The sequence below is a fragment of the Moschus berezovskii genome, chromosome 28 (assembly GCF_049115385.1).
Source record: "Moschus berezovskii isolate FMDL1 chromosome 28, NW_MosBer_1.0, whole genome shotgun sequence".
Taxonomy (NCBI): domain Eukaryota; kingdom Metazoa; phylum Chordata; class Mammalia; order Artiodactyla; family Moschidae; genus Moschus; species Moschus berezovskii.
Genome location: NC_142487.1, coordinates 22,883,376 through 22,910,704, shown reverse-complemented (window position 1 = coordinate 22,910,704; position 27,329 = coordinate 22,883,376). Strand labels below are relative to the sequence as shown.

The 27,329-nt window shown below is 39.8% G+C and overlaps 1 protein-coding gene across 2 annotated transcripts in view; it reads left to right on the top strand.

The window, feature by feature from the left end:
* CCDC68 (coiled-coil domain containing 68) overlaps window positions 1–26,178 on the top strand; it is a 60,949-nt gene extending 34,771 nt beyond the window's left edge. For both annotated transcript variants that reach the window (XM_055417400.2, XM_055417401.2), the window contains exons 8-11: window positions 9,723–9,828; window positions 11,127–11,210; window positions 20,471–20,547; window positions 23,395–26,178. In XM_055417400.2, coding sequence (XP_055273375.2) covers window positions 9,723–9,828; window positions 11,127–11,210; window positions 20,471–20,547; window positions 23,395–23,452 — 325 coding nt within the window. In that variant the 3' untranslated portion in view covers window positions 23,453–26,178. The remainder of the gene's footprint in view (window positions 1–9,722; window positions 9,829–11,126; window positions 11,211–20,470; window positions 20,548–23,394) is intronic.
* The last annotated feature ends 1,151 nt before the right edge of the window (window positions 26,179–27,329 follow it).

Sequence of the window (27,329 nt, the reverse complement as noted above, 5' to 3'; positions counted from 1 at the left end):
TTTGTGGGTTTATGGATATCAAATGGCTTGAGTGCTCGGCTGCAATTTGAAAAATTCTCCGAAATGTGATAGAATAAATGGTGTTATATGAAATTTCCTGAACTTTTTTTTTTCATTTCTTTTCTTTTAATTCTAAGCCTTTCACAGTCATCATATATTCTGATATAGCATTCAAAGTTCAATCTGTTTCAAGATCTTAGTTCATCCATCTAGAACTATTGCTCTGAGTACTATTATGAATCTCAAAATGTGCACATTCTTATTCTCATTTAATAACTTACACTCAAACATCAGTTTCCCTTGGTCCTTTGATTTTTTTCTATTTCCCTTTGTTTCCCTGTTATCTCTTTCTCTTCACTGGACCACAGAAGCCAAAGTCTAGAACTGGACTGACCCCGACAATTTTGAACTGACCCTGTACCTACATGTGTGAAACACACAGGGATACCGCTAATATTAGCTTCCCTGAATGCCTGTGAACAGGTGTATAGCCCCAGAAGGGGGGTTTCTAAGTTCTGTAGCACTGCACATCTCAAACTTATAGGTGGGTCTTCCCCAGGTGGCACAGTGGTAAAAACTCTGCCTGCCAGTACAGAAGACGCAAGGGATATGGGTTCAGTCCCCAGGTTGGGAAGATCCCCTGGAATAGGAAATGGCAACTCATTCCAGTATTCTTGCCTGGGAAATCCCATGGACAGAGGAGCCTGGCGGGCTACAGTCCATGGGGTTGCAAAGAGTCAGACATGATTGAGTACACACAGCAACCTACACACATCTCTGTAGATAAGGAAAAAAATACTATGGAAAATATCCACAAACCTTTGAAAATACTTGTATTTACTCATAATTTGACTCTAAGTAAATTTTTGGCTTACCTCTTTTTTTTTCCTAAAGAGAGCTTTTCCATGCAGTAAAACTACAGTTGGTACAATGTGCCTTCCATTAAGAGTATAGACAATTTGTTTGATTTTTTTCTTTAAAAATAGCTTTTTTTTTTTTTTATGGATAATAGGTTTTGTCAGTGTTTGAGCCAAAAATATAACCATTTTAGAAACCAAACTGATCTGTTCCTTCAGTTCTATTGTATATGAGCTGTCATGATGAAAAACTCTCAAAAAGCTCTTGACGTTTTAAAAATGTCTTGAGGGAAATGGATGTTTTGTGTTTCCAGAAAGGTATTTGAACATCCTGGCTTGTGCAGTTTTCATAAATTGTAGGTATCACAAATATTTGTTTTACTTGTTACTTTGAGCTGTGTGTGGAGGTATTCACTTTGCTAAGTGACAAGAAAATGCAGTCAGTATGAGTCAGATTCTTTTGGTTAAAGCAACAGACTTGGTTAAGCTAGCATAAAGGATTTTTGTTCAAGATTAAGACTGGATAGATATGGCTGTAAAGAAGACGTACTCATGGGAAGACAGGAGGACCATACTTTAGCACCAAATGTGATTTGAAAAATCAGGTTATTTTGTTGACCCTGCTTAGCAATGTGCTATTCATGCAGTTTCACTCTTTTGTTGTTCTGTGTTCTTCCTGGATGATTCATTACCTTTTCTCACCATCTCTTCCTTTCAAATTCCAGAGAAAAGATTCTGATTGGCCTACTACTACTTCCTGTTTTGGTCAGATTGAACACGCTGACCATCACCTACATGGACATTCAACCAGTAGTCTGTGGCAGGTGCCCCCCCCCTCAATCTTGTGGGTGATCTCCGTTTATTCAAGGAATAGCCTAGGCCTGCTTCCCTAGGGGGCAGGGAAGCAGCAATGGGCGATTTGGTGGCTTGGGTGATTTAATTTCCCTTAAACATAGAGAGTGAGTTAGTTAGGTGCCATGGCTTTCTTGAATTGCAGTGAGCTTCATTCTATCATTTTGATAAAGAGATAAAAGACTTAATATATTGTAACTTGGCATTTCTAATATTAGAAAGCATCTCAGAGGATGATAAATTTAAAGTTTTTATAATTCAGAAGAAAAAGCTTTTTCTTGCATGAAAGAAAGAAGTCATGTCTGACTCTGCAACCCCATGGGTTGCTACACGCCAGACTTCCCTGTCCTTCGCTACCTCTAGGAGTTTGCTCAAATTCATGTGCATTTAGCCAATGATGCCATCCAACCATGTCATCCTTTATTGCCCCCTTCTCCTGCCTTCAATCTTTCCCATCATCAGAGTCTTTTCCAAGGAGTAGGCTCTTTTCATCAGGTGGCCAAAGTACTGAAGCTTTAGCTTCAGTATCAGTCCTTCCAATGAATATTCAGGGCTGATTTCCTTTAGGACTGACTGGTTTGATCTCCTTGTCCAAGAGACTCTCAAGAGTCTTCTCCAGCAGTGCAATTCAAAAGCATCAATTCTTCAGCGCTCAGCCTTATGTGGATATGTATATATCATTATATTAAGCTAATGCTCACAATTACTTATAACAAGAGTTAAAAGATTTGGCAGAAAGATCTTAAAAACAAGGTTGACCCCATATTTCTACTACTGTCAGTACTCACTGACACGTGGATGTGCCTTTCAGTTTTTAAAGTAACCTCAGTTACCTTATTTAATCTTTCCATTTTCCTTTCAGAAGTAAACAGAGCTTCCAATTGGTTGCTTGATGTGTCAAGATTACTCTGCCTTCCAGAACTTGCAGGGCTGGGAGTTAGGCTCTAGCATTGGCATAGCAAACCCTGTGGCTCCTTCTTCCACAGAGGAGAACTGGCTTTCTCAGGAGTCTCCAGAGACCTTCTCTCAGCCTGGTTTCCTGGATCTTCTGTGTGGCTGTGAGTAGAAGGCAGTTTTCCAACTTCTCTCTCTGCCCTGTAACATCTCAGACAAACACACAGGCCCATTTTAGAGTTATCCTTCAGGGAAACAGGTTCGGAGTTTGTAAAGATAAGGAGTGTGTTGGCTTCTCCGTATCTACAGGAGTTGCTCAGGGATGGCACATTCGTTAGAGGAGGAAATGGAGTGTCTTGAAGATGTGGTTACATATTTTTTAACCGAATTTATTTACTTAGCTGAATCGGGTCTTGGTGGCAGCACCCAAAATCTTCGTTGTGTCATGCCAGACCTTTCCCTGGGGCTCACAGGCCTGGTTAGATGCATGTGGGAGCTTAGTTTCCAGACCAGAGGTTGAACATGCATCGCATGCTTTGCAAGGCAGAGTCTTAACCGCTGGACCACCAGGGAAGTCCCGTGGTTGAGTGTCAAAGCATACTTTTGTTTCTAACAGTAGTTTTGAGGGTTCTTTTAAGCCTCCCCACCCCACTTAGTGCCATCACGGAAAATGACAATGGGGAAGATTTTGACCAGCAATAGAAATTCCTGAGTTTGGCTGAAATGTGAGCAGAGCGATACCCGCGTCTTAGCTTATTCTAAGATCACTGTGGTCTGGCCTGGGACAGGTAAGGACCTGGCCTCTCCTGTGCTTCTGGTTGTGATCCTCTCTTTTATTGAGGACTCTCATTTCGTGATGGCCTCCATAAACGTGTGAAGAAACATCAGACCCTGAACAGCAGGAAACCTGAGTAGATTCTAGTGTGATTCTTTCACAGTTTCAAAGAAGCTCCAGGATGCCACCGATCTCACTATCTTCTCTGTCTGGCGGGAATTCCATGTTGGATTATTCATGTTGCCAATGTTTGGATATGTGGCGTGTGCCCAGAAGCAGCAGCATCTTGATATATGCAACGTAATTGCAGTTGCCACTTTCCCTGCGTTCTGCTTACATCTCAGCACTTAGCTCTTCATGTGTCCTCTGGAATTTTCATTCCTCTAACTATCATAATGTATTAATCCCTGGTAATAAATGTGCTTTCAGTTCAGTTGCTCAGTCATGTCCAACTCTTTGGGACCCCATGGTCTGTAGCACGCCAGGCCTCCCTGTCCATCACCAACTCCTGGAGTTCACTCAAACTCATGCCCATTGAGTCAGTGATGCCATCCAACCATCTCATCCTCTGTCGTCCCCTTCTCCTCCTGCCCTCAATCTTTCCCAGCATCAGGGTCTTTTCCAATGAGTCAGTTCTTTGCATCAGATGGACAAAGTATTGGAGTTTCAGCTTCACCATCAGTCCCTCCAGTGAATATTCAGGACTGATTTCCTTTAGGATGGACTGGTTGGATCTCCTTGCAGTCCAAGGGAGTCTTAAGAGTCTTCTCCAACATCACAGTTCAAAAACATTAATTCTTCGGCACTCAGCTTTCTTTATAGTCCAACTCTCACATCCATACATGACCACTGGAAAAACCATAGCCTTGACTAGACAGACCTTTATGTGCTGTACGAGGATTTAAAAGTGTTTTATTCTGAGACTATGTAAATGTGGCCACTATCATGCTCTTCATACTCTTTGTAATTATATATTTATGTCCCCTGAATTCTAAGAAATGTAAGATTGTGTACAAAAACTACATAACATAACAATCCTTTAACTGAATGTAAATTAGATGAGGAAATCAGGCTGATACAAGAGCATATAATGAGGTTAGTCCACAAAATGTGTACCATGAAGCACTATACACCTCCTCACAAAGTTTAAATTTTCTAGCAGCCAACCCAGTGAGGAAACTGTGATTAGTTTTGTGGTTCACAATGTCCATGTGACTAAAACCAACCAGTTCTTTGGGAGAAGTCTGTTTTTTAAAAACTATGTCTCTAAGAGAAGAGAGAACAGTTTCTAGGATTGGCTCATAGAAAGCACCATGAACAATGTGTTCACCTGAGTCCTTACAGTCAACACAGAAGCTGTGCCTCACCGGAAGCTTTTAAAAAGGATAGCATGATGTCAGAGAATAATCCGATCAAAGCCATACTCACAGTGAGCCGCGGAAGACGCATGAGAAGGTTCAGTAACGCTACCTCGGATGGTGGAAGTTAACCCCTGAATAGATTTTAAAGTATCCTAACAATTGGACGGAGAGACAGTCCTCCATGAACTCAGTTTCCTTTGACCAAATCTTTGGCAGACATTGGCCAACAGAGAGGCTGAGGGTTTGCTTCTCACCTAGTACTTATTATATGGTCATCCCACGTTACTAAAGATAAAACTGTTTGTTTTCATGTTTCTGCAAGTTAAAGAGAGGGGTAACTTCCTTTCTTGCATAGTAAGGACATGAAGAAGACCAGAAATGGTTCTCTGTTCACCCTCTCTCCATGGTACATTGAGAGTGCATCCTCAGTTCCCTTTTTCATTAGGATAGAGCCAAGAGTTTCCTCTCTTTTAACTGGGGCTTTTTAGTCTGTTGCCATTGCCATTCCCAGGCTGTGGACTTTCTCAGCTCCAAGTCTGGAATCTTCAAAGAGAAAACCCTGGGGACTCATCCTTATGTTATTCCCTGGATCCCAGGGTCCCGAGCCAGTCTTCCCTTTTCTTTCCATCTTTCTTACTTACACATGTGCTCAGTTGTGTCCAGCTGTATGCAACTCCATGGGCTGTAGCCCACCAGGCTCCTCTGTCCATGGGATTGTCCCAGCAAGAATACTGGAGTGGGTTGCCATTTCCTCCTCCAGGAGATCTTCTTGACCCAGGGATTGAACGTGTGTCTCCTGTGACACCTGCATGGCTGGCAGATTCTTTACCATTGAGCCACCTGGGAAGCCCTATCTTTCTTCTTGCTTTTGATCATATATAATGTTCAGGTTTGGGGTTGTACTTACTGGGAAGAATGGGGAAAAACCACATCTTTTGAATCTTCCTGGAAGTGGGAAGTTTCTCGATTTTGTTTTAATTTCAACACTGAGTTTGTATTTTTATTGAGTCATTGGGAGGCAGCATAAATCCTGGATACAGACATTTGTCCTCGTTTCCTAGCCCTCGTCTATGTTAGATTTCTTCTTGATATTTTGCTTTAGTACATCTTAATATTAAGACTGAGTGCTTCAACTGAATGATAAATAACAGTGATTAAAGGGAGCTCAAATGGTGGCTTATTTAGTATATTCTCACATTTAAAGACCTTAAATGGATGACTGGTTTTTATATTTATTGAACAAGCTTAAGGGAGATTTTTTTTTCCAATATCCTTTGATCACTGTTCTAGTGTATGACGCAGATAATTCTGAAAGGCCTACACTTTCAAGAGTGCTTCCAGAAACACTTTTCTTCCATCTTAAGACCTATTTTTTATTTTTATTTATATGTGATGAGCTTGATAGTAATATTCTTGTGAAATACACAGGGAAATTTCCCGAGTTTTATATTTTGGGGAGCATATCTACCTACCCCCATCCTTCTAAACACTTTTTGCGTTTGGTCCTCAAGTTCTGGGTCATCATAAGACAAAATCAGACCATTTTGAATACTTACCAATATACAGTATTTTCCTATTTTATGAATTTTTAAAGCCAGCCAGGCTGTGCAAACATCCAAGTTCTTTCTCACTGTCACCCAGAAAAGACCCAAGTCTGACTGCTCTTTCCCTCTTTTCTTTTCTCTTTTTTTCTCTTCTCTCTGGAGCAGTTTTGAACCTTAGCACCAGCTATCAGCCAGATTTCTGTTTGCCTTCTGTGCCTCTTTGATCTGTATATCCACAACTCATCTTTTTTGTGAAGTGCTTCAAGTCAATTTCGAATTTTTCTGCTGAGTTCCCATGCCCTTGATTTATAGATGCTCTTTATATATTCTGGATACCGTGCCTTTATTAGTCATTTATGTTACTGAGATTCTGAGGCTATATGATTAACTTTCATTTGATGATCAGCAGTTTTAAGTTTTTGTCTAGTCAAACTTACTAGTCTTTTCCTTTGCAGTTAATACTGTTCTGAGTCCTGTTGGGTTGGCCAAAAATTTCATATGGAAAAACCCAAATGAACTTTTTTGCCAATCCAGGATTTTAACTATCTTTCTCTATTCCAAATTCATTAAAATACTCTTCTATATTATCTTCTGAAATATTGTTTTCCCCAGTTTTATCTTACATAGAATTTTTTTTTTTTTATGAGGTGTTCATTTCACCTTACTTCCCTGATGGCTCAGAGGTTAAAGCATCTGCCTCCAATGTGGGATACCCGGATTCGATCCCTGGGTTGGGAAGATCCCTGGAGAAGGAAATGGCAACCCACTCTAGTACTCTTGCCTGAAGAGTCCCATGGACAGAGGAGCCTGGTAGGTTACAGTCCACAGGGTCACAAAGAGTCAGATACAGCTGAGCAACTTCACTTTCACTTTCTTTCAGTTCAGTTCAGTCGCTCAGTCGTGTCCAACTCTTTGCAACCCCATGAATCACAGCACGCCAGGCCTCCCTGTCCATCACCAACTCCCGGAGTTTACCCAAACTCATGTCCATCGAGTTGGTGATGCCATCCAGCAATCTCATTCTCTGTCATCCTGTTCTCCTCCCGCCCCCAATCCCTCCCAGCATCAGAGTCTTTTCCAGTGAGGCAACTCGTTGCATGAGGTGGCCAAAGGATTGCAGTTTCAGCTTTAGCATCAGTCCTTTCAGTGAACACCCAGGATTGATCTCCTCCAGAATGGACTGGTTGGATCTCCTTGCAGTCCAAGGGACTCTCAAGAGTCTTCTCCAGCACCACAGTTTAAAAGCATCAATTCTTCGGCGATCAGTTTTCTTCACAGTCCAACTCTCACATCCATACATGACTACTGGAAAAACCATAGCCTTGACTAGATGGACCTTTGTTGACAAAGTAATGTCTCTGCTTTTTAATATGCTGTCTAGGTTGATCATAACTTTCCTTCCAAGGAGTAAGCATCTTTTAATTTCATGGCTGCAATCACCATCCGCAGTGATTTTGGAGTCCCAAAAAATAAAGTCAGCCACTTTTTCCACTGTTTCCCCATCTATTTCACATGAAGTGATGGGACTGGATGCCATGATCTTAGTTTTCTGAATGTTGAGCTTAAAGCCAGCTTTTTCACTCTCTTCTTTCACTTTCATCAAGAGGTTCTTTAGTTCTTCTTCACTTTCTAATGAGGTGAGGTTAGGATTAATCTCCTTTTTCTTTTTTTCCTGTGAGTATCCAGTTATCACAATATCATTTGTTGAAAATACCATCTTTTTTTTATCATATTCTGTACCATCATCTTTGATATAAATTGTCTGTTGGTCTATCTCTGCTGTATATATGTAAATGTAAAATAAAAGTGGTGTGGTTATAGCATAATTAGTTTTATCAATCTTCCATAGATGAACATTTAGACTGTTTCCATTTTTAATGTTGTGGACAATAATGAACTATATTTTATGTATATTTTATGACATATATATGGTATGTAATTGTACAGTACTTTATAGTAGAAATTATTTCATTCTATAGGATAAATAATGATGGCTATCTTTATACATCATTTGTACTTATGCAAACATTATATAGGTTTTTTCTACAGTGAAACAAACTCTTTTTAAAGCTCTCTTAAATAAGACTGAACAAGGGGAAAATTAAGATTGTCTTAAATATTGCAAGTTGTATGAAAGCTACTTGGTTTTAAGCAACTTTATTATATATTAAACATTATTGAGCGAACCGTAGTGTTTAGTACTGTCCTACTCAGAGCACTCCAAACCTGGCTCATGTACCATCAAAATCATTGGAACACCTAGAGCATGTTGTAACTGCATTCTCAGACCCTGCTCCAGCCTGTTGGATCAGAGTATGCATTTAGTAAGATTCCTGACAATTTAATAAGATCTTCCAATACATATTAAGTTTGAGAAGCAATGTTTTAGTACCGGATGTAAAACAATGGAAACTCTTTTTTTAAAAATAAGAACAAGTTCTGTAGTGTCACATGAATTTCCATGACTTTTGTCATATTTGTAGACAGAAAAAAGTCAGAATTGTGATTGCATTGGATCTTGGCTACTAACTGTAAAAGTAAGCTAAAATAAAATAGTGCTTTATAAAAATTCATTTTCCAAAAGCACATTCACTTTACCTCTTAAAGTGTACCATACAATCTTGAAGTGCTATAAAGGTAAGGATTATTATATCTGTTGTCCTGAGGCTTAGAAAGATTGTGTGGTTCCAAAGACACAATGCTCCCAAGTTTGGTGGCCTTGCCACAAGGCTTTTTGCCTCAAACTCTCATAATAGTGAAAAGAAGATAAATAGTCAAAAGCTGAATAATCAATACCAGTTACCTAAATGGAGCTTTGGGAAAGGATGAATAATCTAAAGTCAAATTTCACTCATCTTTCTTTACCAATGTTGATAGGCACTCAAAATATTAGCCAGGATTTAATGTTTTTCCTGTCTTATTTATAGGTAGTTAAACTAACAAAAGAAACTCCCCCCTCTCCCAAAAAAGGCAAACACAGGGAATTCACTACATATATTAAACCCTGTATCCTTGAAAACTGGTTTCTGATATATATGAAAATTCCTGGCCCTATGCTCTAATCCTACTATCCCATGTAATTACCTGTGAGTTATGGCTGCTAGGTCTATGGGTGCTCCCATAGGTGAGACAGATTAGTTTTGTAAGTGCTTCGTCTGGCTCAGTCCAACTTGACTCAGCTACCTCCTGGAAGGAGGGAAGTCACAGGGGCCACAGAGGAACTTTTGACATGAACTGATCTGCTCATTCAAGTTCACGTCTGAGCTAATCAGAAGCTGCTTCGTAGCTGTTTGTCTTCATGTGTCTTGTTTGGCGTAAGGCATCCTACCCACACGTTGCCCAGTAGTAGAGCAGTGTAGGAGGAGAGCTAGGTAGCCTAGCTGTAAAAATAGCTGTACAATGCATTAGCAAACCTTTCTTTTTTCCTTTGCATTTCCAGTTGCCAGGATCTTCAAAAGGAGATTTCCCTCCTCCAGGAGCAGATCTCACATCTGCAGTTTGTGATTCACTCCCAGCATCAGAACCTGCGCAGTGTCATCCAGGAGGTCAGGTTAATCAAGTGTGTTTCTCTGGCAGATGGTATGTTTACAGCGAGCAGACCAAATACACGCACCTTGTCCGGACTCAGCAACTGAGATTCTTCTTCCCACTGACGTTTCCTTTTTATTCCCATGAGACATGGCTCTGTTTTCAGTGTCCCCTTTTGTCTCCTTGCCCACACCTGTGATGTTCTCAATGAACATATTTGGGAAATTATATTTATCCTTTAGAGGTTTCAGTGATTTTTTTTTACAGTGTTCTGAGCCAGGTAATGTACACTGTTCTTTACAAGATTTTTTAGATTAAGAGATTCAGCCTTGTTAGGGAAGAAATGATCTGTTTTCATTACTTCATGAAAAACAGTTAATTTACATAGGGGGTGTGTTAGCACAGGGATGCGTTCTGGCCCTTCTTCACTGTAAATGTCTCCGCAGATAAAAAGAGGTCATTGTGATGGCAGCCAGATGGATGGTGAATTGCACACTCAATTTACATCAGTATTTATATTGATCTGACTCGGGAATTTTCTTTGGACTTAAAACCAGACCTTCATTTTTGTTTGCTGTATAATATTCCTTTCTAAATGGAGTCCTTCCAGATAATGCAAATGCCTTTCTAACACAATTGAAACATTTGTATTTGGTTGGTTAGATCTCACCAGAAGGTCAGAGAGTTGAGTCGTGGCAACTTGAGAGCCAGGGAGGCTGGAGGGGGCATCCCATTTTACAGATAAGAAGGCTGAGGTCCACAGTAGCTAAATGGCAGAGGTGGCCTTGGAATCCACGTGCTTCCTCTCTCATGGCATCATCCTGGACTTCGTCACCCCACCTCCCCATGACCCCCATGTTGCCTCTTAGCAGATGTTGTTCCTCCAAAGCAAAGTGGGCTTACCTTAACGTGCTGCTGGTTGACCAGATCTCCGCTGCAGGGAGTCGCCCTGAGCCAGGCTGTGGCTTTCCACCATGTCCACTGGCCTCTGCTGCTGCAGGAGGAAAGCATTATGGGGCTAAGTCACAGACAAGGACCCGTGTTGCTTCCTACAGGATGCATCCTGCTGAGCTTGGCTTAGACAGGTTTTCTAAAGATTAGAATGTTTAATTGCACCAGCTGTGTGCTTTCTTGTCCCCAGGTGCCAATTTGTCCTGCTATTTTCTGTAGCCTGCTGAGTCTGCTAATGCTCAGGATTTAATTTTGTTTATTTGATAAACATTATGTGACTACAGAAACCTGAACAATTTCTGACTTAAGGAACTATTCTCCGTTGTCTGGCAAGATTTTTTCATTTCTATTTCTCAATTCTTAGATGGAGGCCTTAAAAAATAATTTAAAAGAACAAGATAAGAGAATTGAAGATCTGCAAGAAAAAGTTAACATACTGGAAGCCCAGGTAAGGAGGCCATCTATTGTATATTTCAGTGTGAATGTGAGTGTGTGTATGTTCAGTGTATCTGTGAGTCTGTATATGACTGTGTCCTCTGTGTGTGTGTGACATGCCTGCATGTGAGTTCCTTGTGTGACGGTGTACCAGTGTGACACTATGTCCAAGTATGTCTGTATGTGAATGTGTCTCTGTGTGATTCTGTGTGACTGTGTCTGTGTCTATGTGTGAATGCAGGTGTATGTGTCTGTCTATGAGTGTCTTTTTATGAATGTGTGTACACCTTCTATGTATAAGAATTATAGCTTTGCCGGGGAGGTACTCTTAATAATTATTTATTATCAATACTAGGGGCTTTCCTGGTGGCTCCAATGGTAAGGAATCTGCCTGCAATGCAGAAGACCCAGGTTCAATCCCTGTGTTGGGAAAATCCCCTAGAGAAGGAAATGGCAAACCACTCCAGTATTCTTGCTTGGAAAATCCCATGGATAGAGGAGCCTGGTGGGCTACAGTCCATGGAGTTGCAGAGTTGGACACAACTGAGTGACTGAACACACATCAATATTAAGTCATCGTTAAAGGTTCATTCAAATTTTCAGAAATACTTTCTCTATCGGGGAGACCAATGATACTGTCTCTCCATGTGGACTTGAATTAGAAGCTTGGTCAAGGCCCCTCTTGTGTGAAATCAGCTCAGCCAGAGAGCCAGGTTTGCTGTCTCCTTTCCCCACATCCTGAGATGTTTTCTCTCCTCCTCTTTCTTCATCCACATCCATCAGGGCATGCAAGCTTTGCCTCAGGGCTCACTGACTTCAAGAGCCTAATTGAAATTTTCTTATGTTTCAGTGCTTTAAAACTTATCATGAATCTATAATTGACTGTGATACACCATGATTTTCTGCCCACTCATCCCGTCTTGAGCTGGCTTCCCTGGTGGCTCAGACGGTAAAGCGTCTGACTGCAGTGTGGGAGACCTGGGTCCCATCCCTGGGTCGGGAAGATCCCCTGGAGAAGGAAATGGCAACCCACTCCAGTATTCTTGCCTGGAGAATCCCATGGATGGAGAAGCCTGGTAGGCTACAGTCCATGGGGTCACAAAGAGTCAGACACGACTGAGCAACTTCACTGCATCCCCTCTTGATGGGGAAGCCCTTTTCAGGCGTTCAGCTGCAGTCCTAGGCTGGTGTGTTCCCTCACCGCCCCACCGCTTATAGGAAGCACAGCAAAGCCTCATGGTTGTTGGAGCGCGTGAGGACGCCTGTGCCTCCAGCCCAGCTTCGCTTGCTGCACAGTGTCACCCCTCCTGTCTCTGTTGAATGACTCTTCACGGGCTGCCTAGGCCTGCTCACCTTTTCTACTTCGTCCCTCGGTATTGTGGACCCTGTGTGTCATGCTGTGCTATTCTGTGAAAAACGGAGATGCTCTGCCTTCCGTGGAAATCTCCTCGCCTTTTGGAGCTGTGCTGCTCCCCCGGACAGACCAGAGAGGAGCACCGTGATCCGACTCCCAGCACACACCTCACTGTTCTTCCCACTTCACATTCTTTCTGCTTTCCTCAAACAGAAGAAAAAAAGTCATCGTAACGTAGAGAGGCTGTAAATACTTTGCATCTTCAGTTTTGTAACCATCCCCTTGTTTTTCTATTTCTGCCTTCCTAGAGGACCACTGTTGTCTTTATTCTAGAGGGTAAGTAAGCTCATGGAATCTTGGATTTTCCTTAGATTCTCACCTAATCTAAGTTATCAGAGACTGTTTGTTTGATGAGAGCCAGGCTTATAGCTCCGTCGAGCTGAAAAATGTAGTGATTGTAGAACAGTTGGCTCAGATCTATGTCCACTCAAGCACCCGTAATCGCTTGTCAGTTTACATCAGGTGATGTGATTCAGGTCACATTACAGCCTCTTCCTCAGGAGAAATGTCTCTGAAGGCATTTCCTCACAGCTTTTGTTACATAGTAGCCTTTGGCAAATGTTATTTATAAAATATTTTCTCTTAACATATTTTAATAACTATTTTTCTCTTTTTACATAACTAACATATGTTCATTCATCCTGTACAAAGTAGGAAAGATGGATAAGCAAATATAATAAGAAAATCTCTCAAATATACTGCCCATGGGCAGTTATTCAGCACGGTTTTAGATATATCTCTATTTCTGTGGGAATTTTGTGCCTGTTACATACTTGTGTGCATATATTAAAGATACAGACTATATATGGCACCATTTTATTGTAAACTTTTATTTGTTTCATCAACTTTTTCTGTATCGTTAATTATGTAATTAAGTCTGTAAATTCTTAATGAGTGGGTACTGTGGTGTTGGCACTAAGTTTGGGAAAACAGTGTTAAACAAAGTAGACATGAGCCTTGCTCTCTGGAATGTACTATCTAGTGAGGGAGACAGACAGACAGACATTAGCATGTAACTACAGTATCATGGAAAGGCTCTGCAGGAAAAGGATAAGATGCTCTGGGCAATGACACCTGGGTGGAGGAGTGTATGTGGACCATTCAGATTGGTGGGTGGGAAGAACCGCTCTAGAAAAATGAATTTCAGCATGAACTTTGTGGAAACTGGGTGGTTGGGCATGTCAGGTAGCCAGACAGGAGGCCATTGTGGGTGCTTCCAAGGGGCTAGATCATGAAAGGCCTTTAGGCCATTCTAAGGTATAACAAGAAGGTCTTTGCTTACCAGTCAAATTAAATTAACATTATCCATATAATTAGCCACCAAAGGTTCCTACTGTACTGTTATGAAATAATCTAATTAACTTAATCCTTACTGTTGGATTGCTTTCCAGTATAGCTTTTGTAAAGAGCAATGAACTCAACGTACCTGTATAAGTATTACTGATTATTTGTATAATTGCTTCCTTCCTCAAGATAAAGTTTTAGAAACAGAACTGATAACTCGAAGACCAGATCCATTTTTAAGATTGTTGATACGCGCTCCAGTTTGTCCATGTCTGCTGGATCAGACATCTCCTTTGGCTGCCACAGCTGCACCTTCAGCTCACTTTCTGTCTTTCAGTTCTGACATTTCTGACCTGCTAACAGCCCTCTTTTTAACCCTCTTTATTATTAAGGGATTTCAATTTTAAAACTCCTTTGCTGTTGTGTTAATGAAATCTAAGAAAGCTGAGATGAAAAGCACAGGTGCTGAGATTCCCATTTTGAGCTGGGATTCTCCTTCAGATCCAGGTTTATCTGTAATTCAAAGCAGTCGGGTGTGAGGTAGGGATCTGACTTCTTAGCTGTTTCCCTATTGAGCAGTCTGGCCCTCCGTCATGAATTTGAAATGCCTGTGTATCCTAGGCTGAAGTTTTAGACTGGAAATCAGTTCCCGAGGTGTCCCTGCCTGTCTGGCTCCTGCTTTAATGATCATAATCTGTCCCTCTCAGTGACAACCCGGCCGTGTCTGACTCTGCGACTCCACGACTGTAGCTTGCCAGGCTCTTCCCTCCATGGGATTCTCCAGGCAAGAATACTGGAGTGGGTGGCCATTTCCTTCTCCAGGGGAACTTCCCAACTCAGGGATTGAACCTGGGTCTTCCGCATTGCAGGCAGACTCTTTACCATTTGAGCTACCAGGGAATCCTGTCATAATCTGTAGTACATTTCAGTTGGAGAGGTTGTCGTCTTTCTCTGATCTTTCATTATGGTCTTAGGCGCTGGTCATCCCTAATTAAGTGCCAGCCCTCTTCACAGAGTCAGGGCATCAATGGTGCTACTGCTTCTAAGTCAATCTTATGTTTTTTAGTTGTGTCTCTATTTGCATCATCCCCAAAGCTAGTTTTATTGTCCTAAGTAACCTGGCAACCCATACACTACTAAGGCCAATTGACCTTTTGGTGTAATAGTTAAACCAGAAAAACGTATTGCTCTCATTGTATTGCTTCTGTGTCCTCAAATTTAGCAAATAATTGCTGACTAGCCATTCAGTGTAATAGGAGGAAGCAACAGATGCCATTCCCTTCATGAAACTTCTTCGTTGCGTGCAGTCCATCTATACAATGCTGCAATTCCTATAGCCTCTTCACTAAAAAAAAAACCCACAGTGATGGGACAGCATCTCTCAGTACTGCCTAAGATTCTCTGTATGAGGCCGAGTCAAACTACTATTTTTTAACACTTTTTTATGTAAAAAGTCTTCAAATTATAGCGGTATTGATGAATGTCTTTATGATTTTGAAATGTATTATCTTCAGCAGACAAATAGTTTCCCGTCCTGTAGGGAATGTTATAATGCCCATTTCAGCTTTAATAAAACTCATCCAAGCTACATTAATTTATTTATTCAGCAGATAGTTTTGTGTGTTTATGATGTACCAGGAAATGTTCCAAGAGGTAAATATATGGCATAAACAGGACAGACTGTCCTGATCTCATCTAGCTGTATTTTAATTGAAGACGTGTACAATAAATACGTGAACAAATAAATGCACAGCTTAATTAGGGAAGAGTAACTGCTCCAAGAAGAGCAAAACAGTGTGACAGTTACAAAGTGATGGGAGTCAGGAAGGGCCTCTCTGAGCCTGTGATCTTGAACTAGGTACCTGAACTGAGTGAGTACTTGAGCTGGAGTGAGCCTGTTTCTAGTCTAGCCCTGGTCAGTGCTTTGTTAAGAAGGTCTTAAACTGCAGTGACATGTGCAGGGGTGTACTGTCTTGCATTGCAAACTTAAGACCGTGACCTATTTTGAAATAACAGTGTGAGCTGATTCTGTTTATGAAAAATTGATCACTAGAGCTGAACAACCCTTTTAAAGACGTCAACTTTCTAAACCATATAGACAGCATCTTTTTCTCATCCATAATCAACACACGTGTCTCTTTGAAGCCATGCTGCATATTTCATTTTGTTTAATCCTTAAAGCTACTTTGGGTGAAAGTTATTAATTACTACATTCCCTAAGGGAGTAAACTGAGATTCGGAGAAATTAAGACCCTTGTTCCAAATGACTCAGCTGCATTCAAGTCTTCCTGGCTTGAAGCACATGCTTTTCTTCCCCCACTATCTACTTATCTGGGTGATCAAATAAGTGTATGTATGTGAGAATATGCATGTGTGTCAATATACACATAGGTATATAAATTTAGGAATTATATTTATTTCTATACACTTAGCATATATATTTAGAAGTGAATAGTTATAATGTTAAAGTTTCAGGTCATTTATATGTATTTGAGCCATTGTCACAGCTATTACATTAACTTTTTTTCTATTTTCTAGAGTTTTGAATCATGAAAAAAAGTACTTTTTTTCTAACCAGCAGGGATTTTTTTCCTCCCTCCACGAGGGGAGTAAAAATTCACTCATCTAAAGCTGCTCTCTTTTTTCTTTTCAATCTTTGAGGATTTTAAACCTCTTTTAAGTCTCACCAGGAAATTTCTGCTTAACTCTGCCAAAATTATTTACTTTTCTTTCTACTTGGCATATCTTCATCATCTTAATTTACAGCTCTGAAATTTATCTTACATTTCATGCATTTCTAACATCTTCACTAATGACCTGCTCATATGGAGATGCATCTTCAGAAATTACTCCATTTTCTAGACTTTGAAGAGTATCCTACTTTATGTAATCACCACCATCCCTAAAATTTAATTTACTTCCAAGACTGTTTTGCTAGCAGTTTAAGTATGCAAAAATTCAGTTCTTTTGGAAAATTGTGTCAGTGAACTATCCTTTGGTAGACTCAATATGGTGGACTTCAGTTCAGTTCAGTTCAGTTCAGTCGCTCAGTCGTGTCCGACTCTCCGCGACCCCATGAATCACAGCACGCCAGGCCTCCCTGTCCATCACCAACTCCCGGAGTTCACTCAAACTCATGTCCACAGAGTCGGTGATGCCATCCAGCCATCTCATTCTCCGTCGTCCCCTTCTCCTCCCGCCCCCAACCTTTCCCAGCATCAGAGTCTTTTCCAGTGAGTCAACTTGTCGCATGAGGTGGCCAAAGTATTGCAGTTTCAGCTTTAGCATCAGTCCCTCCAATGAACATCCAGGATTGATCTCCTCTAGAATGGACTGGTTGGATCTCCTTGCAGTATAAGGGACTCTCAAGAGTCTTCTCCAACACCACAGTTCAAAAGCATCGATTCTTCGGCGGTCAGCCTTCTTCACAGTCCAACTCTCACATCCATACATGACCACGGGAAAAACCATTGCCTTGACTAGACGGACCTTTGTTGGCAAAGTAATGTCTCTGCTTTTTAATATACTATCAAGGTTGGTCATAACTTTCCTTCCAAGGAGCAAGCGTCTTTTAATTTCATGGCTGCAATCAGCATCTGCAGTGATTTTGGAGCCCAAAAAAACAAAGTCTGACACTGTTACTCTGGCCATTAATTTATAATTTTGTAAAGTAATGATGTAATAAAACTCATACCTTTAGTTGGTCTAATTAAAACATATGAAAGTCCATGAATAAAAATTAAAGACCTAATTTTATCTGATGAAATAAATCACCACAGAAGTTGAAATATGTGAAAATAAAGACAGTCTAAGATGATAACACTTACACTTATTTTTTGGAACCTAACAACTTGAGAAAGTAGGAGTTTATTTGGAAAAACTCCCAATAATTTCTACATACCTGTCCAGCCACAACGATATTTTTGTTCCAGTGCTAGTTGTCATCATGATATTGAGTTTCAAGTTGTGCTTCATGACTTATAAAGTATTGTACAGAAAGGAGTTTTTCTCAGTCTTGTACTTGACCCTGATAAATGCATGCACTTGTTTGGAATGTATATTCAATTTATCTCCATTATACAAGGAACTGCTTTATCATCAGTTTGTCAAATCCGAAATACCTTTCCTGGGTGAGATTTAGGCACTTAACTCTTAAATATCACAGTGAAATGATTCATGTAGGAAGAATTTTGCTCCATCTTTTAATTATTATTCCATGTAGATGCTGAGGGATGAGAAGGTACAAAGTTCATATCTTGTCTTGGCTTTTCTTAGTTCAGTGGGTCTTCATCTTAAATGCACATTAGTATCACCTGTGGAGTTTTGAGACCTCCAGAACCCTGACTGCAACCAAATGAAACAGAAACTTTGGGTGTAGGACCCAAGCATCAATAGGTTGGAAATCTCCCAGGTAATCCCAATATATAACCAACACTGAAAATCACTCCTTCAGTCCAATAGGCTCTCCTATGTGAGCAAATATCTTAAAGCCTATCGCTTGTCCACCCTGGGTTTTAGATTCAATGCTTTGGTTGGGAATTGAGGATGTGCAGTCCTAATAGGTTCCGAGGGGCTATTAAAACTGTTGATCTCAGGCTTACGCTTTCAGAACTGTGCCTCCATCCTTTTTCTCTCCCTTTTTTTCCACCTAGCCCATTTCACCTTGTCTTCCAGGTAAACCCAAGGAAGTCCCAGGGTGCATCCAGATTTGAAATATTATGATCATATGATATGTTTCTTCCACTGATATATGATAGACAGGCTGTGTATCATTTACCACTAGTATAGGAAGAAAGACACAGAGGCTTCGATGAGAAAATTGAGACTAAGGATTCCATGAACCGAAAGAACAGATGGCGCCTGTGTTCATGGAGTGTCTAATCAAGAGATTGCACCAGAAAGACAAACGTGTAATCAATATTGTGGATATCTTTCAAAAGGTTCTTTAATAAAGTTCTTTCATGAAGTTCTTTGCGTCTGTCCATATAAAAGAAACTGTAAAATGAAACAGAGTTCAGCTGTTGAATTTCAGAAGCTAAGCCGAAATACTAAATTTGAATCCCTTGGTAAATTAGGCACCTTTCAAGGTGTGTGGCTTTGGAAGTGATATTTAGGGACTCTCAACTAGCTTACATTCTGTGTTCTAACAGAATGACTGGAACAGCAAATTGACTGCTAAGGAGGGATGTAGGTGGTGGGTCAACCAGGATTACTGAGCGTGGGACCAGTAAAGGTGCTGCCTGTGTGATCTCTGCACGTTTTTTTTTTTTCAATTTTTTTCAATTATTTTTTTTAATATATTCGCAACAGAATATGATTCCGCCTTTATTTTTTTTTTGAATCTATATATATTTTGTTGTTGTTGTTCTTAATTTTTTTTTTATTGGAGGCTAATTACTTTACAATATTATATTGGTTGGTTTTGCCATACATTGACATGAATCCACCCCGGGTGTACATGTGTTCCCCTTCTTGAATCCCCCTCCCACCTCCCTCCTCCCCTTATCCTCCCTCTGGGTCATCCCCGTGCACCAGCCCCGAGCATCCTGTATCATACGTCAAACCTGGACTGATGATTCGTTTCACATATGATAATATACATGTTTCAATGCCATTCTCCCAAATTATCCCACCCTCACCCTCTCCCACAGAGTCCCAAAGACTGTTCTATACACCTGTGTCTCTTTTGCTGTCTCGTATACAGGGTTATCATTTCCATCTTTCTAAATTCCATATATATGCGTTAGTATTCTGTATTGGTGTTTTTCTTTCTGGCTTTCTTCACTCTGTATAATAGGCTCTGTATAATAGTTTCATCCATCTCATTAGAACTGGTTCAAATGCATTCTTTTTAATGGCTGAGTAATACTCCATTGTGTATATGTACCAAAGCTTTCTTATCCATTTGTCTGCAGATGGACATCTAGGTTGCTTCCATGTCCTGGCTATTATAAACAGTGCTGCCATGAACACTGGAGTACATGTGTCTCTTTCAATTCTGGTTTCCTTGGTGTGTATTCTCAGGAGTGTGATTGCTGGATCATATGGCAGTTCTATTTCCAGTTTTTTGAGGAATCTCCACACTGTTTTCCATAGTGGCTGTACTAGTTTGCACTCCCACCAACAGTGTAAGAGGGTTCCCTTTTCTCCACACCCTCTCCAGTATTTATTGCATGTGGACTTTTGGATAGCAGCCATTCTGACTGGTGTGAAATGGTATCTCATTGTGGTTTTGATTTGCATTTCTCTGATTATGAGGGATGTTGAGCATTTTTTCATGTGTTTGTTAGCCATCTGTATGTCTTCTTTGGAGAAATGTCTGTTTAGTTCTTTGGCCCATTTTTTGATTGGGTCGTTTATTTTTCTGGAATTGGGCTTCAGGAGCTGCTTGTATATTTTGGAGATTAATTCTTTGTCAGTTGTTTCATCTGAGAAGACAGCCTTCAGAATGGGAGAAAATAGCAATTCCTTCGATAACTCAGTTGGTAGAGTGGAGGACTGTAGTGTGAAGTTTCTCAGAATGGGAGAAAATAATAGCAAGTGAAACAACTGACAGAATTTTTTTTCAATTTTAGAACAAAGAACTAAAATCCAAGGTGGCACTCTGGCCTGAAACTCCTAGGACGAAGGTATCTAAGGCTGTCTCTACAAGGTAAGGCCTTTCTTCCCCCACCACCTTCTCGCTGCATGACCCCTGTTGAACGTGTTTGACATTCATCCTACTTGAGTAAGAATCCAATCCGTGAATACTTATGTAATCCTGTGTTTCCTGTCTGTCTCCCAGTTCTTTGAGAATGGGAACTGTATTGATCTTGCTTACCACTGACTGAATCCCTGAAATCTGATGTATGAATACTTACTTTATGAGTAAATGAATGAATAAATTTAGGTATCTTTTCCCTCCTCTTCAGTATAAAACAAGCCCAGTCTTAGCTTCAACGCTTACTCCAAACAGTACAGATCATCTCCTCCGCCATTCTTGTTCCTCCATTGCTCGTATTTTCTGTGCCATTGATAGGCATTTTAATCATAAAAAGTGTGTATTTAGTTAAATTTCCATGTCTGTATCTCAAATCAAAGAGATTGTAAATGTCAAGAGGGCAAGAATAGTTCTTTATTTTCCACTTTATTTCCTGTATTGTTAAGGACAAGTATCTTTAATAACTACCTAATAATGAGTGAGTGAGTCAGTGATAATGACCCCTAAAGCAGTGGAAATGATAGTTGAAACCATCAAATCACTTTCTAATGCTGACAGAATCTGAAGTGACAGGTTGGTGAAAAAAAAGACTTCTGAGTTCAAATCTCATTTCCATAATACTCCATGAAATTATCACTTAAAGGAAAACATAGTCTGTAATTACATGAATCATTTTGAAAGTGATTAAAAACTTCCTGTTCTGGCAGCTTTTAAATGTCCCCGTCTGTTCTCTCTAGGGCAGAAACCCATTTTCTGAAAGTCTTTTGCACGGTGCCTGATGTGAAGAAATCAGGTCCCCTATGATTAGCATCAGTCTAGAAATTCAGGCAGATCCATCGCCCTTTTCAAAACATACTGCAACAATGCTTCACTTTGCTAGTGATGTATGTAATTAGAGACTAGAGATGCAGCCATTAAGGATCAAGCTTTCTAAAATCTCTGGGCCCCCAGATGCTAAGTTATTAACTTTTTTTGGTCAGTAGCCCTGCAACATCTAATAAAGAAAAATTAAGCCTCAGAAGTGTAATATTAGGTGAAATGTGTACATTTTAGAATCAAGGAAAAAAAGTCATTTCATGAGGGGAAGAGATGAAGAGTTTAGACTAGAAAGGCAAACATGGTGACTTCCTTGGTGGTCTGGTGGTTAAGACTTCACCTTTCAATGGAGGGGATGTAGGTTCGCTCCCTGGTTGAGGAGCTAAGATACCGTATACATCATGGCCAAAAATCCAAAGCATAAAGGACAGAAGCAATATTGGAACAAATTCAATAAAGACTTTTTAAATGGTCCATATTAAAAAAAATCTTAAAACAGCAAGCCAAACTTTCCAAGGGAAGGGAGGATGGTCAACTTTAGCCCCCTTATTGGGTTCATCCTCTTGGAGTCATGGAGCATCATGGCCAGTCTCAGCAGTTCTGACCCAAGAGGGAATGGAATCAAGAGGGGAGCAAAGGAGGGAGCACCAAGTGGTCTCTGTATTGACTGTATTGAGTGCTGAGACTCGGGCTTGTACAAGGAGGATGAATTTGAGACAGTGACTTCTATGGCCAGTGCTTTAGCTGCAGTTAATTAATAAAGGTAGTTTTAAAGACTTTTTTCCTCCTATGACTTGGGAAAGGCCAAATGGGAAAATCTAATTGAAGCAGGGAAACTGGATTGAATATGACCTTTGGTTTTATGATTTTTTATAAAGTTCTAATAGTAATGATATACCTATAATGGTAGCTTTCATATTTGCAAAATGAAATCTGACCAATTGGTTGTTTGAGAATGTAAGTGGTAGTATGGTTTGGTCAATCTAGAGTCACCAAAAGAAAATGGAATTATAACTTTAGGGAGGAACTGGAATATAAAAGTGGCCATTCTTGCAAGGAAAAAAAGAATCACATACATTTAAAATTTATCTTGGCACATCTCTTAAATCACTTATGAAATAGAGTTCTGTGCTATTTTTCAATAAGTACAAAAAGCAAGGATTTTTTTTCAAACATTAAAACATATAGATGTTTCTCGAATTGAACACCAGAGAAATGGTCTTCTGGATATTAAAGATCAGGTTGTTTAAAAATAGCAAAAGAGCAACAATAAAATACGCATGTATATATATGTGTGTATATATATATGTATGTATACATGTGCACACAGATATCAATGTGTGTGCATATAAATATGCATATATATTTATACATACATTGAACTAGATTCACACACTGAGGAGAGAAGTTTAGGCTATGATAAACCCACTGAACTAAAACATTCCGAGGGAACAGTTGATTTATGTGTTCCATCTCAAGTCACTCTGGTGCGTGTCTTCACTGAGTAGAAGGGCAAATACACTCTCGCTCCTGTTCTCTTACAGCTGGAGGCATTTACATAAGGTAATGCGTCCATGGGGCTTCCCTAGTGGATCAGTGGTAAAAAATCCACCTGCAGTGCAACAGGTGTGGGTTGGTCCCTGGGTCGGGGAGATTCCCTGGAGGAGGGCATGGCAACCCACTCCAGTACTCTTGCCTGGGAAATCCCATGGACAGAGGAGCCTGGTGGGCTGCAGTCTGTGGGGTCACAAAGAGTCAGACACAAGTTAGCAACTAAACAACAGCAAGGCTTCCACAGCATGCTTTCTGCTGTGTCTCATGGGGAACTAGAATCAATCAATTAACCATCATGTCTTAGGTTGAAGCAGTTAATAAAGACTTGGTAGTACTGCAGTAGTGGTGATGATAATGGTGGTGTTACTCCAACTACATCAATAAAGTTTTATGTGCCCGATTTTGATAATTGTGTGGTCTTTTCGACAGTGAACTGAAGACTGAAGGAACAACCCCATATTTGATGTTGGTTAGACTACGGAAATGAACGGCTGGCTGGAGATCTGAATGCGAAAGACTACTGCTTGGATCTTATTTGTTCCTTGAAACAATCTAAATACATATTAAAATGGTTCAGTGCCAGTATTTAATGGAATTCGTTGTATTGTATTCAATGTATACATCAAAGCTTTGCAGGAAGATGTTTCATAAAATCAAACAAAGGAAATATATATTCAAGGAAAGGAACTCTTTCTTCAAAACTTACTAAACGGATGAAGAAACTGGATGCTTTCCCACGATGGAAGATAAATTTTGCTTGCACTTAAAAAAAAAATTGAATCTTTTTATTTTTTGCAAATATTTGCTGAAGGGACTGGTTAATGTTGTCTACTTTGACCCTTTGATGGTGGTTTCTATGTACAGTCATCATCCCTTGATATCCATGGGGGTTGGTTCCAGGAGCCCAGACAGGTTCCAAAACCCATGTGGATGTGGATGGTCAAGTCCTGTATATAAAATGGTGAAGTACAGTTTGCCCTCTGTACCATAGTTTCCACATCTGTGGATTGAGTCAGTCATTGGTGTGGATCCTGCAGGTACAGAGGGCTGACTGTGTGTAAATATAAGGACGACTGTACAGGCATACTTCCTTTTATTGTGCTTCCCAGACACTCTGTATTTTTTTTTTTTCCTTATAAATTGAAGGTTCATGGCAACCCTGCATTGTCAAATGATGGTTAGCATTTTTTGACAATAAAGTGTTTTTAAGTTAAGGCATGTATATATTTTTTAGACATAACTCCAATACTTTGGCCACCTCATGCGACGAGTTGACTCACTGGAAAAGACTCTGATGCTGGGAGGGATTGGGGGGCGGGAGGAGAAGGGGACAACAGAGAGTGAGATGGCTGGATGGCATCACCGACTTGATGGACATGAGTTTGAGTGAACTCTGGGAGTTGGTGATGGACAGGGAGGCCTGGCGTGCTGTGGTTCATGGGGTCGCGGAGAGTCGGACACAACTGAGCGACTGAACTGAACTGAATGCTATTGCATACTTAGCAGGCTATGGTATAATGTAAATATAACTTTTACATGCTCTGGGAAAGCAGAAATTTCATGTGACTCACTTTATTGTGATATTTTTATTATTTTGGTGTTCTGGAATCAAAGCTGCAATAGCTCTGGGTGTGTGTGTGCATGTGTGTGCATGTGTGTGAGTGTGTGTGTGTTTGTGTGTGTGTGTGAATAAATGATATACTTTAAAGTTGACTTTTGGATAATAAGTAATATTTTACCATGCTGTAAATTTATCTCCTAACCCATGGTTAGTGGGAAAATTATTTTCTACTGGATTAAGGGCAGAAGAAGGAGTAAGATTTTTTAACTAATTCCCCCACCCATGCAACCCTCCAAAGCTGAGAATCCTGGCTGCTTCACCACAGTTTAGGAGGTTACTGCTCTTCACTTTGGTTACTAGAGACAACTCACATGTCAGCACAAAGAAATGCACTTTGTGATTCTACCTTTGTGACTAATTTTCTTTTTGATCTTCGTTAATACTATCTAAGTAAAATGTTTAGGGGGATGAATAGAACATAGTGCTCTGAGTTCATACCTCTATAAATAGGTATTTATTGATGCTGTGGATTCAAAGGAACAGTGGTTGTTGTCAGCAGTAAGGAAGAATCTGAATTCATGAACTTGGAATGATGTGTCTATTGCTTTTGTGAATACACGCACAGGTGGAATTTGTGGTTATATAAATAAAACAAAAGTCTAAATGCAAACACACCGACGCTCAGGAAAGCAGAACACACTTCAGCTAAAGGCATAATGAGAGAACTTCTTCACCCTCAAAGGTGAATCACCTGTAGGCTTTTTGATCCCTTTCTTTGGTGTATAACTCTGAGCATTTTCTTAGTAAAGATGCTGCATGCCTTTCAAAGTAGAATGGGAAACATCTAATGTCTTTGTAAGTTCAGTAAAGTACTGTAATCCTTGCAGTGCTGCCTAACGCTATTTCTGAGTTTCATAACTTCTTGTTTTGATTGCTTTCTAGTTTTTAAGGTGTAGTTCTCTTAGGACACAGTCACCCTCTCCATCATTCGCCTCAGTTGTGTCCGACTCTTTGTGACCCCGTGGACTGTAGCCTGTCAGGCTCCTCTGTCCATGGGATTCTCCAGGCAATACTGGAGTGAGTTGCCAAGACCTCCTCCAAGGGATCTTCCCAACCCAGGGATCAAACCCAGGTCTCCTGCTTTGCAAGCATATTCTTTACCATCTGAGCCACCACGGAAGCCCGGTCACCCTATGCCAGGAACAATTCTAAGTACTCACCTATATTAATTGCTTTAATCCTCCCAACAAGCCTCCAAAATGGGTCATATTATTATCCCCATGATTCAGAGGAGGATACTGTGAATGAGCAAATAATTTTTCTAACAGCTGACTATGGAGTAAACATTTGGACCTTTTGATTTGGCTTCTGATACATCTACCTGCTCACTATTTGTTCTGATACTTTCCGCCATAGAAATGTCTCTCTTCTTGCTATTTAAACAGAAACAGCTCTTTTGTTGGCTTTCATCACCCTGTGGATGACACTGGAGAAACAGCATGTCAAGTAAATATATTGCTGAGAAGAATTGGTCTTTTACCTGTTGGTCTACCTTGCAAGTACTTGGTTCTGAAAAACTTCCCTGCTAAAACTACCTGTTTTAACTTTATTATTCATGCCTTTATGCCACATTGAGGATTTTTGGTCATACATTTCCTGGCACATGGGTAGGGATATTGGGATCATGAATTCTGCTTTAAGCATCTGCAGAGTGGTAGGAAATTTCACTTTTCACTTGGAGGTCACTTAGGTTCCTCTTGTACCCCAACCATTATGCTGGGTTGCAATAAATCTGGGTTGTAATAAATGTGAATTTTTAAAATGGATTCATTTAACTGACCTAACAACCTTGATGATTTACATGAAAATAATGTATTCTAAACTCAAAAATGATAAAACATTGTTGGGTTTTGTTTGAGTTCCACCATACTCATTTTTGAACATGAAAGTATAGTTCAATAAAATAAAGGTAGGACCTGCTCACATGATCTTCATCTCCACTTTGAAACGGTATTTGGATCTCTTGAGAATAAGAATAAGCAGCTTCAAAAGCCTAAAAAGATCTGCTCTTCAAGTACAAAAGTATTATTTTACTAGCATAAGTAGATTATTTATTTGTCGTGTGAATTATTTCCTATATCCTCATCATTTCAGCTTTATCATTTGAATTGTTTCTTTAAATAAACACTTCTGAGTGACAAAACAAATCATTACAATGGAGAATGAAATTTAATAGTCTAAAAGCAGTGCCACACAGAAAATACAAAAACAGAAAACCAAACCATTAACTAATTGGTTGTCAAAATATTTGTACTATAATTATACTAATCGATATATTGGATCAGAAGGTCTGAGGTGGGCTTTGAAATAAATACATGAAGATGGGAAATGAAAAGTTTCATTTTACTTTGATTATATATAGTTATAAATTATCATTAAGAAGTGTTTAAAAAATTGGTATAGTGTATACTATTTGAATAATTGCTTATGATATGCCTTAAAATAAAGAAAGTTGATATCATCTTGTGGGTTTTGTTTCTTTTTACATTAAAATTATTATACATAAATGAATCAATCAGTTGTTACCTGACTGTTCATGACAATATAATCCATAATAATAGTTTTTGTCAATGAGCAGGTATTTAGAATGCACCTTGGATTTTTCTCCTAATTTTCTCTGAATCCAAATTAATAGCAAAACTAATCTATTAAATTTTTATTCTAAATTTGAGAAAATGGTAGCATTATAAAATTAAGAACATACAGACACTTATCAGATTCTTTCATAGTGTTTCACTTTGAA